This window comes from Pelobates fuscus, chromosome 11 (assembly GCF_036172605.1).
Source record: "Pelobates fuscus isolate aPelFus1 chromosome 11, aPelFus1.pri, whole genome shotgun sequence".
Lineage (NCBI taxonomy): Eukaryota > Metazoa > Chordata > Amphibia > Anura > Pelobatidae > Pelobates > Pelobates fuscus.
In genome coordinates, this window is record NC_086327.1 from 97,689,225 (window position 1) to 97,702,477 (window position 13,253).

General features: G+C 45.0%; 2 protein-coding genes across 2 annotated transcripts in view; one reads left to right on the top strand and one right to left on the bottom strand.

Annotated features, from left to right (window-relative positions):
• Positions 1 to 12,680, bottom strand: part of DFFB (DNA fragmentation factor subunit beta) — a 29,554-nt gene extending 16,874 nt beyond the window's left edge. Inside the window, exons 1-2 of the mRNA XM_063437109.1 lie at positions 12,491 to 12,680; positions 8,402 to 8,528 (exon numbers count right to left, since the gene is read on the bottom strand). Of these exons, the coding sequence (XP_063293179.1) occupies positions 8,402 to 8,528; positions 12,491 to 12,625 (262 nt within the window). The 5' untranslated portion in view covers positions 12,626 to 12,680. The remainder of the gene's footprint in view (positions 1 to 8,401; positions 8,529 to 12,490) is intronic.
• A 204-nt stretch (positions 12,681 to 12,884) lies between these two features.
• The window catches only part of CEP104 (centrosomal protein 104), a 113,218-nt gene continuing 112,849 nt past the window's right edge, over positions 12,885 to 13,253 (top strand). The window contains exon 1 of the mRNA XM_063436570.1: positions 12,885 to 13,120. The gene's annotated coding sequence lies outside the window, so the exon portion shown is untranslated. The remainder of the gene's footprint in view (positions 13,121 to 13,253) is intronic.

Below are 13,253 nucleotides of genomic sequence, written 5' to 3' on the forward strand. Positions count from 1 at the left end.
CTGCACTCATATACACACACTGCACTCATATACACACACTGCAATCACACACACACTGCACTCATACACACACACACTGCACTCACACACGCGCTGCACTCATACACACGCGCTGCACTCATACACACGCGCTGCACTCATACACACGCGCTGCACTCATACACACGAGCTGCACTCATACACACGCGCTGCACTCATACACACACTGCACTCATACACATACACTGCAAATCAATATTCAATTAATATAAATTTTTTAGGATCTAATTTTATTTAGAAATGTACCAGTAGCTGCTGCATTTCCCACCCTAGTCTTATACTCGAGTCAATAAGTTTTCCCAGTTTTTGGGGGTAAAATTAGGGGCCTCGGCTTATATTCGGGTCGGCTTATACTCGAGTATATACGGTATTTTGTTTTTCAGTTTAACTCATGGATGGCATTGTGTCTCAGGGCTCTTTTGATCACTGAAAAAAAATCTCGGACACCTGTGATAATTAGATTGCCAGGTGAGCCCAATTTAAGGAAAAACTACTAAAGGAGGGTGGATCCACAATATTAAGCAGAGCACCATTTTTAGGCAATATGGGGAAGAAAAAGGATCTCTCTGCTGCCGAAAAGAGTGAAATAGTTCAATGCCTTGGACGAGGTATGAAAACATTAGATATTTCATGAAAACTTAAGCATGATCATCGCACTATTAAGAGATTTGTGGCCGATTCAGAGCACAGGCGGGTTCGTGCAGATAAAGGCACATTGAGGAAGATTTCTGCCAGATCCATGCATTGGATCAAGAGAGCAGCTGCTAAAATACCATTACATAGCAGCAAACAGATATTTGAAGCTGCTGGTGCCTCTGGAGTCCCACGGACATCAAGGTGTAGAGTCCTCCAGAGTCTTGCAACTGTGCATAAACCTTCTATTCGACCACCACTAACCAATGCTCACAAGCAGAAACAGCTGCATTGGGCAGAAAAATACATGAAGACTAATTTTCAAACAGTCCTGTTCACTGATGAGTGCCGTGCAACCCTGGATGGTCCAGATGGATGGAGTAGTGGATGGTTGGTGGATGGCCACCCTGTTCCAACAAGGCTGCAACGTCAGCAAGGCGGTGGTGGAGTCATGTTTTGGGCCGGAATCATGGGAAGAGAGCTGGTCGGCCCCTTTAAGGTCCCCAAATGTGTAAAGATGACCTCTGCTAAGTATGTGGAGTTTCTGACTGACCACTTTCTTCCCTGGTACAGAAGGAAGAACTATGCTTTCCGTAATAAAATCATCTTCATGCATGACAATGCACCATATCATGCTGCAAATAATACCTCTGCATCAATGGCTGCTATGGGGATAAAGGGAGAGAAAGTCATGGTGTGGCCTCCATCCTCCCCTGACCTCAATCCTATTGAGAACCTTTGGAGCATCCTCAAGCAAAAGATCTATGAGGGTGGGAGGCAGTTTACATCCAAACAGCAGCTCTGGGAGGCTATTCTGACATCTTGCAAACAAATTCAAGCAGAAACTGTCCAGAAACTCACAAGTTCAATGGATGCAAGACTTGTGAAGCTGCTATCAAATAAGGGGTCCTATGTTAAAATGTAACATGACCTGTTAAAATGTTTAAAAAGTAAAAATGTTGTTATTGAGTTTGATGTAATAGCTTTTGATTTCAGTAAATATGCTGCAAACACAACAAATGACAATTTTCAGTTCTTTACAACCTATAAAGTGTTTTGAAACTTACTGTGCGTAATAATTTGGAACAGTGCATTGTAAGTTTTTTATGTTTAAAAAAAAATACTGTTATCATTAGGAGGTTTATTTCAATAAAATTTGAATTGTACTCTTAATAGTTGATAACATGAGAATTATGCTGACTGTTATTTACATCAATTGTTTAGGTAAATGAGAAAATTATAATTTGCATAATAATTTAGAACAGGGTGTATATATGAGGTCTGTCCAGAAAAAAGTCCACCAATTGTTAATACAACGAGAACAGTTTGTGCGATATCGATGTAACCTGGCAACCAAGGAGAGTGGACTGAAATGCACATGTGTAAACAATGACAACTTCAGGGGGAGCAGGCCTGACCGCCATGTCGAGCGGTTGCATTGAGTATGAGCTCCGCAAACTATCAGGTATATCTCTAGCAATCATGTTACCCTGATAGCTAATCCAAGTCGAGACGATACCTGGAAACGTCCGGTTGTCACTTGGCACTCCGGGGAAGTATTTTGAAGCTTGTTGCGGCGCTGCTCTAACCTACTAGACTTGCAGCCTTGCGTTGAACTGGCGGGGAGACCTCTTCGGTGAGACCCTGCAGGCCAATTTGTGAGAGGGCCCTGTATCCCCCCTCTCTGGACTGGTGGGGGTCATCCCAATCCCCACCACCAATCCATATCCTGAAAAGGTGCTGGGTACTACAAGTCTCAAAACGGCGGCAGCCAGCACACCTCTAAATGCCCTACCAAAGGATTCAGTGCAGAAGTAAAAGGAGAACTTTCTTGCCACTTGGGACACCATCTGCTTGCAGTTATGAGTTGCTGTCCATTCAAGAGCACTTCAAGTTGCTACAGCTCTGGAGCACTCTGCCCCTCACATTATGGGCTGGAAACTCAAAAGGGGTCCCTCAAGCTGGACAATGTGTAAGCACCCGAGGGATAACCCTCAAGAGCAACTCTCATGGCCCGATGGTCTATTCATCATATGTACAGAGGTCCAGTGGGGGCTAATAATAAAATATACAAGGGGGTGGGGATTGGACATACTATTGGCCTCCACCCCGTAAAAATGTGGCACTGGCTCCACCTATCCCCCTTTGGGTGGCTAAGAGTTTTCAAGCCCCCAGCCACCCTCCCAAAAGAAATATCCTAAAAAAAAAAATTATACTTGCCTCCAAGAAAGGCCAAAAAAAAAAAGGTATTGGGCTTTACGTAGACTGAACTTGCACATCAGAAACAATCACCCTTATAAGGGCTTTTCCACGCTATACAAACTCAAACTTGCAAGCCAACCAGAGTACTCTGACAGGTAAGTTCTCTCTAGACATGCATGGGAATTTCCCCACACAAAGACTCATATTTATCCCATATGTCTAATTTATTTAGCCCCTCTCTATGGGCGGATTTATATAATAAAATTACAAATACTTGCAATAAGCAAACAACCAGATTGCAAGAGTCAAATTTTGTCCAACAACCAATTCGATCTTCATTTATTTTGCATCTGTCCGTTTTTTGGAAAAGTGGGCAAATTGCTTGAAATATAAAAGAATATGTATTTGTCTGAAAACAAATACTCAAGTCTACATTAAACCCACATGGCTGGGTAAGTTGTGGAAGACTCCAAAAAGCTGACGGCTCACCACAGATGCACATGTCCCATCTCAATCCCTAAAAGCAATGGTTGTTCTTTCCATGTATCACCTTGTGCAATATGAAAACAGTTGTTTAACAGATACGCACAAGCAAATTGCAAGGTGCCTAAGGACTTCTACTGACTGCAGTATTATATCTAGCATGCATATACAAGAAACACAATAATAATGTCACATTATATTTAGGGGGGGTTGTTTGGCACGCAGTGAAGATGGCGGCTTAAGCACCTAGCTTCACGCTCCATACCCAATTAACAGCAGCTAATAGCAGTGTTCCTGGGTCTTAATGGGACGAACCAGGTGGTCAGGAGTTCCCCACCTGACCAGGCACCCGTTGGAACCCGCCAGGACCGGCCCGATGGACAGCTTTCTCTCGACCCTGGCGGACCTCGTGGGCCTGGAAGGCCGCACATCCTCTCACCCGGCAGACTCAATGTCAGCGCCCCTTAAGCCCTGGAACCTGGCACACCGGGGATGACGAGGAAACTTACCCGATGTCGCAGCTCAGAGCCGACCTCCAGGCAATCCACGCAGCCATGTTCTCCAAGGCAGACGCTACAACACTGGAAGCCTCAATCACTACCACGATCCGCATAGAGCTGGCCAGAATATGGAGGGACGTTGCAGCGCTCGATGAGAGAGTCACCTCCCTGGAAGCCTCTGCCACCTGCTCCGATCGCCTCCACGAAACGGCTGAAATAGCCGCCACAAGGCAAGGCAATATGCTGCTGGACCTCCGGTGGCAGGTGGAGGACCTTGACAACAGGGGGCGATGCAGCAATATAAGGAACCGCGGCCTACCTGAGACCCCCCAGGATGAACCTTTGGAGGAAGTCCTTCAAGCCCTCTTTACCACGATCATGGGCGGCGAGGCCCTCTGGGAGGTACAGCTGGACAGAGCACACAGAGTGCTCTGTGCCCCACGGCCAGATGGGGTGCCACGGGATGTTGTATGCAGTTTCCACTCATTCAGGCAGAAGGAACGGATCATGCAGAAAGCGAGGGAAAGGCATCGGTGAGCCTATACCAAGATCTGTCTCCCATCACCCTAGACGCCAGGAGAGCACTACGCCCTGTCATGTCCAGCCTGCGGGACCTCATGATTGAATACAGGTGGGTGTATCCCTTCAGCCTCCAGGCGAGATAGGGGGAGCCATGGGCCATGATCAAGACTCCAGAGGATGTCCCAGAATTTCTCCGGGCCTCCCTTGCACTTTGGTGCAGAATTGGATTCTGCACCCCCAACACCTTACCACCGAGGGAGCAGCGATCCGGCACCAGTCGCCTCCTCTCCAGAGACGGGCCGAGCCACCTCGCGGAGGTCGGAGGAATGAAAGCGCACAAGGACACTGATCCTGGCAATACACACGGCAGGCGGAAGCGGGGGCTGCAACTACAGGTACTTGGGGCTTACCAATCTTGTTGGGGTGGGGTGCAGGGGGTCGGGGGTTCCACGTCCTGCCCTGTGATGATCTGTGGGATCTTTATCCAAGCTGCCAGATCTCATTGTCTAGTCATGGGCTGCTGCTTGGACGGCTTGGTGTTGCATCCGGATGTGGGGTTTGGGACTTGCCCAAGGCAATAAGTTGCGGCCAACCTCTAAATGGGGGGCTCCATTGGGCTAGCGGCCCTTGGGTGGGATCCCATGCTGCCACGTTGGGGTGGGGGAAACCAGGTTACTATGTGCAGGGCCCACGGGGCGGCTGGACCATGGGGACCTTAGCCCACTCTTCCAGGTGCAAGCTCAAAGGGACACACGACGAGCACCACAGCTCCACTTTCCCCATAGAGGGAGAAGACGGGGGGGGACATTTTTTTTAATCTATATATATGATATTTTATTTTTTATAATCTCCCATTTCACCGTTATAATAACGGATGCCCATGGGCCCTCAACCTGAATAAATGTGGGACGATTTAACTACACCTACTGGTGTGCAAGCACATAATATCTTGCATTTGGCAGGCATCCATTTCAATGTGATTTAAAACTGACATCGTATATACTATCTGTTATGCTTGGTTATTGTTGGGGGGGCGTAGGTTGTGTTCGGGGCGAGGGGGCTCCTATTATTTTCCTTTCTTATATTTTTTCTCTTCATCAGTAGGACATCGGAAGGCAGCATATTAGCTCGCTGTGACCCGCACAGAGCCAGGACCCTGTTATGAGGGTCGGGGGCTGGAGGGACGGGGAGGGGGTCAGTCGCAGGTTGTTTGTTTAAACAGAGGGTGGTGGTGAGGGGTGGAGACACTGTTTTCCTCCAGTCCTGCACAGTTACCCATCACACGGTTCATCTGGCAACATTTAGGCCTCACAACTCAAACTCCTTACTTCCCCCCGGACTGACGGCGTCACCCGCCCACTAAACCCGCTAGGAACACCGGGAACGAGGGCAAGGAACCCCCGCTGACATAACACACACATGGTTCCCAAGCATATACGATAGGTAGACCCGCGTCATGCCAGCTGGTCTGTGGGGTAGCACCGTACCCTTAACTTAGCTCATACGGCCACCCGCGTCTGCTTTAGCGCTTGCCCAGTAGAACTGGCGGGTACAGGGCATTACTGGGAGCCCAAAAGGGGGGCACAATCTCTCTAACCTGCGGGAGCACAACTACTCACACGTCTGACAGTCTCCTACGCCCCGCATTATTACACTGCGCACTCCTCCGGACTTACATACTCTGATGAGGGGCGGGGCGACGCAACACCAGATGCACTGAGGTGTACCAGACCAAAGGGACATTTGTTATTATGTAGCCCTCCCATCGCAGGCTGACCCTGGAGAGCTACCCGCGAGCAACGCCTGCTGAAGGGGCCCTTCCTCCCCCCCTTTTTTTTTCTCTCTTCCTCTGTCGCCTTGCCTTCATAATATAGGATATGGCAGAGGGTGGTGGCCCTAGTTCGGGGGAACGAGGATGGTCTGGGATGGACAGTTGGCTACATATCCGCACCATCAACGCCCGAGGACTCAACATTCCCAAACGGCGCTCTCACCTTTTCAGGGAGCTATTGGCATTCCGAACGTTGGTGGTTATGATCCAAGAAACTAATTTAAATTAAACTCTGAGCCGATTCTACGGGACCGCCATTATCCCCAAGGCTACTTTGCATCCCACCCTCACACCAAGCAATCGGGAGTAGCGATCTTCTTCTCCCACACAACACCCTTTATGTTACTGGAACAGAAGGCGGATCCAGGCGGCTGATACCTCTTCGTAAAAGGACGCATTGCTTCCCAGCCATACACCTTCGCCACAGTATATGATCCAAATGCGGGGCAGCATGCCTTCCTATCTTCCATCCTGTGGTTCCTGGTGGACTTCTCCGAAGGGACGTTGGTTTTGGGGGGTGACATTAATGTAACCCTGGAACCCGAGTGGGACACCTTTTTTGACTGAGCACAGTTCCTCAGAGCTGTATAAGGTTTATCCGAAGGGCACTGAGACGCCTTCACCTGGTGGACTGCTGGCGGTCCACGCACCCGGAGGGTAGGGACTACACGTACTACTCCTCGGTGCATGATCTCTAAACCTGCATTGATTACCTGTTCATATCCCATGGACACCTCACTCACCTCAAGGATGTCGACATTGGAAACATCACCTGGTCGGACCACGCGCCAGTCTCCCTTCAGATGGCCTCCTAGCTATTGCGACCTATGGAGCGCATATGGAAAATGAACGGGGCACTCCTCCTGGATGCCAAGGTGGAACAATCGGTCCAGGAGATCCTACAGCACTACTTTCAGGAAAATGCCATTCCGGAAACGCCACTGGCTGTGGTACACAAGAGTGTAATCCGAGGCACCCTCATTAAAATTGGCACGTCAAGGAAGAAGCAAAGATCAGACCAGTTACGGATGATCCTGGAGAAGATCTCAGAGTTGGAGACGTGGCATAAATGGTCACTGACTGAAGCCGATCTCAGAGATCTGCTCGTGGCCAGGAAGGAACTCTCAACGGTACTTATTCAACAGAACTACTAAACTCTCCATAAATCCCAAAAAAAATTTATGAACACTCGAACAAATGTGGGAGGTTTCTAGCTTGCATGCTGAAAAAGAGACAAGACCACTTCCATATCCACAAAACGGCATTGGCGCATCCCTCTGATATTGCTGCAACCTTTCAGAAATATTACTCTTCTCTTTATGGCTTAACAGCAGCTCAGAGACCCCAAAGCGCGTTCACAAGGAGTGCAGACATGCGACGGTAACTGACCGCACACATCAACAACAAATTGGACGCCAACGCAGCCACTAACCTAGAGCGGGAACTGACGATAGAAGAGTTGAGGAGCGCCATTAAAACCTCGAAGACGGAAAGGGCACCCGGCCCAGACAGATTCCCACTACAATACTACAAAATATTTCGTGATACTTTGCTTCCACACCTCCTCGCCTCATTTAACTCATCACTCCAGGAGGGCAAACTTGGGATGGAGTCCCTGGCAGCACACATCACTGTCTTGCCTAAAGAGGGAAAAGACCCTGAACATTGTGCTAGCTATAGGCCCATCTCATTGCTGAACAGCGACAAATTGCTCGCCAAAATGTTGGCGTCACGCATGAAAGAGGTTCTCCCAGACTTGGTACACACTGATCAAAGGGGGGAGGGGGATGAAACAGGAAACAGGGACAGGCAGGGTAGAGGGACCGTACCTCACCAGCTACTGGTAGCATACTTCTGTCCGGTCTACCAAACACATGGCACTAAATGAATTAATGCGGACTCTGGTACTTTGGTAAAACCCATTCACATACAGTAGGGTTTGGAACAATTGAAGTTATGATTCTAATGTTGATAAGCACTGAGCACACTTTTTAACTGGCCACCACTGGGTTAGGTTATATGCCTTGTTTTGTACGCATTTCTTTAATTCTAGTGTATACCCTATATTTTCACCTACTGACTTGTTAAACTGTACTAAAACCTTCAATAAAAACAAGATTGTCAAAAATAAATAATGTCACATTATATTTTTAGCATTATACGGAGTAAAATAAATAAAGTTGTTACTTACACCCCTGCCATTTCTGTCCAGCAGTGAGCAGCATAAGTTCAGTATTATCTGGAATTTTCATCAAATAATCATTACTCAGCTCTGTTCCATCCTCATACAGGACTACTCGGGTTTTAGAATACGGGAGCTAAAAAATAAGGGTTGCATAGTTTATTGTACAATAGGTATCTTTCTCTGTTGTGTAAAATATGCAAGCTTATGAAATTTTGCAACATATAATAAAAAATAAATAAATAAAAAATACAAGAATACAACAGTTATTTGGCGGCTCTGAAAGGGCCCTTAGAGGTGCTCAGTGCACAGTGGGCAAGCAACTCCTTATAAAAATGTGAGGCTTGTTTCCATGCTTGTCACAATCATTTACCAACAAGTCCGTAAGAGCTAAAATGTGTGTCGCTGTTCTTATTGATTACTGGCTTTTTACATGCTGGAAAATGTAACCACTGGTAATTAGATGTTGCTGTAACATCTCTCATCTAAAGTAATAGATGTCGCTAAGCACTATGTAGCACCTGGTTTACTTGCTAGATAGAAAGGATTTACACCTACTCCTTCTAGGTCTAAAATGAAAAAGACAAGTTAGGACTAAGGGGGACAGGGACACTGCACCCAGACCACATCAATCAGGTGGCGTAGTCAGGGTGTCTATTATCATGTCCCTTTGTAAGCACTAAAGCCTAGCAGTTAATACAGCTATATGTGTATAAATGCATGTACAACAAGTCAGATGTATGCAAAGTCTTAGGGCACTCTCTCTCCATACACACACACATATATATATATACACATATATATATATATATATATATATATATATATATATATTTATAGATTTATAGTACTATATATAGTTAATACAATGTTAAAGGAGCACTATAGGGTAAAGAACACAAACATGTATTCCTGACCCTATAGTGTTAAAACCACTATCTAGCCCCCTTTGCCTCCATAAAGATAGTACAACCTTACTTGTATTCAAGTCTGAAGCTTCTACCTCTGCCTGTGAACTTCCTCTGACATCATCAGAAGTGCTGGCCTGATCCAATCACCATGCTTTTCCATAGGATTGGCTGAGACTGACAAGGAGGCAGATCAGGGGCAGAGCCAGCACAATTCAAACACAGCACTGGCCAATCAACATCTCTTCATAGAGATGAATTGAATCAATGAATCTCTATGAGGAAAGTTCAGTGTCTGCATGCAGAGGGTGGAGATTCTGAATGTTTGGATGCATTTTAGGTAGCCATGACCCAGGAAGGATCTCGAACGGCCATCTGAGGAGTGGCCAGTGAAGTTATCTCTAGGCCGTAACGTAAACACTGTTTTTGTCTGAAAAGACAGTGTTTACAGCAAAAAGCATGAAGGTAATGATTCTACTCACTAGAACAAATTCAATAAGCTATAGTTGTTCTGGTGACTATAGTGTCCTTTTACAAAAATCTGCACACCAGTCAAGCCATAAGACTTGCTTTTCCCACAGAAATCACAAATTTGCAGTGATGTTACTATGGCTAAGGATTCTGGGTGGGCATATGCAAATCTGTTTAACAAAGAATCACATTTTTGCCTCATTCCATTTTAAACATGGATTCCTTTGAGTCTGTGTATATATATATATATATATATATATATATATATATATATATATATATATATATATATATATATATATGTAGTAGGATATGTTACAGATATAGTATGCTTGAACCTTTTATACAGTCTAACTAGAGTTGCTATGGAAATTAATTGGAACAATTGCCATTCTCTTGATGAATGGTCAGTTTGCACATCAGTACACTTTTTGACAGTAAAAAAAATACAAACAAATATGTGCCCTTGGGTGGATAATGAGAATTCAGGTTTTACTTTATGATGCTGCAATGTAAGGTGTTCATGCTCTCTACTTTGGACTATTACAGTGTTCTTTGAATCAGTGTAAGCACCATAATCACATCAATTTGTTGCAGTGGTTATGGTGCCAGGACTTCCCTGGTGCTGCCCCACAGGTAAGAGACAAACTGCTTTCTAACAGATGTGACACTTACATGAATCCTGCAGTCATCCACAGTCTGGCCCTCTCTTCAGATATAGCTAAATCAGAAATTCCTACTAATGCATTAGTGACATCAGTTCTGCTTGTGTTAAAAAGGAATTCACAAAAAGATTTTAAAAAAATAAACAAATTGAAGTTATCTTGCATTCAACTTGACTCTAAAGAGCATTGATACTTAAAGGGAATCTTCAGTGCCAGGAAAACAATCAGTTTTCCTGGCACTGCAGGTTCCCTCTCCCTCCCACCCCCCAATCTCCAGTTGCTGAAGGGGTGAAAAGCCCTTCAGTCACTTACCTGAGGCAGCGACGATGTCCCTCGTCGCTGTCTCCTCCCCCGCGCCGCTCCTCCTACTGACTCCCGCCCTGATCCCGCATGCGCATTAGCGCTCCCCATAGGAAAGCATTGAAAAAGATTTTCAATGCTTTCCTATGGGGAAATGAGCGACGCTGGAGGTCCTCACACAGCGTGAGGACGTCCAGCGACGCTCTAGCACAGATAATCTGTGCTATGAAGGAGGAAGTGCCCTCTAGTGGCTGTCTAGTAGACAGCCACTAGAGGTGGAGTTAACCCTGCAAGGTAATTATTGCAGTTTATAGAAAACTGCAATAATTACACTTGCAGGGTTAGGAGTAGTGGGAGTTGGCACCCACACCACTCCAATAGGCAGAAGTGGTCTGGGTGCCTGGAGTGTCCCTTTAAGCATTATTTTAAAACATTGTAATTAAACGGATACTATTAGCACCAAAACAATAATAATAATAATAATAATAATAATAATAATAATAATAATAATAATAATAGTTCATGGCTATAACAAGCTACATGCCCAAGAGGGAGGAGGGCAAAAATATAAGTAAAGAAATTAATGCTGGGTGCAGTTGCGTCTATACAAAGATGCTTCCTCAACAGCATAAAGCTATCATCCAACCCAGGTAAATATCCATAATTATTAGAGCTCACTTTACTAGAGTGACTAAAAATTAACTAAAACTGTGTGACAAAAAAAAAATGCTCACCCCACACAGCATCATTGCACCAAAACTACTGCAACAAGTCTTTATGGTGCTTGGAGTTTCCTTTTAATCCCCCCATGACAATATAAGGATACCTCATATTAACACACATAAAGAAATATACAACTTTAATGACCTTATTTTCTTTTATATATATATATATATATATATATATATATATATATATATATATACACACCGTGTAATAAAGAAATATGTTTGCAATTACATAGAAATGCTGACATTTACAGGTCGTGTTTTATTTTTTATTTACTTTCAGCTCTGGCTGTAGCCATATCAGTTCTTCACTTCTTCATAAAAGCATATCAATTAAACTGTTAATAGCTCCCGACTGATTCCTCTCTTGCAACTGTCATTAGTCTAATACTAGTCTTACTTTTTGTGTCACTTTACCCCACTTCCTCTAGCATGTTAGCTCATTGAGCAGGGCCCTCAACCCCTCTGTTCCTGTGTGTCCAACTTGTCTGGTTACAACTACATGTTTGTTCGTCCACCCATTGTAAAGCGCTGCAGAATTTGTTGGCGCTATATAAATAATAACAATAATAATATCAGTGTATGCTTTGAAATCTGTGGTATGGTAAAAATGGGAATGCCCTGGGAAATAATTTTGGCAATAATTGATAACACATTCGGTTATCACAGACCAACGGGTGACGTTGGAAAGGTGGAGGGGATGTCAAAACGCTGGAAAATGTATTTATTAAACAATAAGAATGCCACATGTTTGCTTCCTCATCAATGCATTGTGAAGAGCACAGGTGCACAAACAGGATGTCAACCTGGAAATACATTTTCTTTATATTTGCTAGATATGTGAAGAGCACAAAGTATAAAAAATATTTACCTATACAGTATCACAAGGAGATTTAAAAACTATTACTAATAAATAAGAAATATACATAATCCTGCTCTTAGGATATTGTCACTATATAGATACAGTGTACACAATAAGCCTCCCCAGACCCCAGTCATTATTACACCTTGACATAGATATTACACCTGGAACTTTTTGCATCCTTTCTCCTTCAACTCTTTCAGATCTTTGCAGGCCACTCCATATTTGTCTTCGCTGTTCAAAACTCTTATTTTAAAAATCTTCATGGGCTTGCCCGTAGACGAATTCCTGTTGCCCATTAAACCAGCAAATAGCCACTTGTTTTTTGTTTTTTTTTTGCACTATCCCGATCTACATCTTCTGCGCATGTGCAGGAATCGCTTCCGGGAACGCCGGTGTTTTGGCGCATGCGCAGAGCGCCACCGCAGGGTTGTTCCAGCCATAGATATAGCATTATTTGTATGGTTCCAACTGTGGCCAGTTTCACTGCAAATCCCAGAATCCACCGCGAACTGCGGCTCGGCGCATGCGCTGTGGCTTGCTTGTTGTCAAGCGGTGGCTATGGAGATGGAGGAGAGGTGGATATAGCGGCCCGGTGTCTGAGCTTTTACCTTTTACCGAGCCCGGTGGATATAGAGCTGTGAGACCCATTGCTATAGTCACGTCCTTGTCAAGGGACCTGGGCTCTAAAGGACGTCGGCATAGAACGACCCTCAACTCGTGCCAACGACTATCCAAGGGGTGTAGCTGTGCCCCAGCTACCTACCTCTCCTGTTTGGGATCTGTGGCACTCGGTAAGGGGTACCCCAGGCTTGGGGGACAGTAAGGGGGCTGATAATAATGATGTGCAAGAATCTTCTAGCAATTTTTAGGATACCTTGCTCAATCAAAGCTGAGGGAAAACCACAGGGGCTAACAATCTAAAGT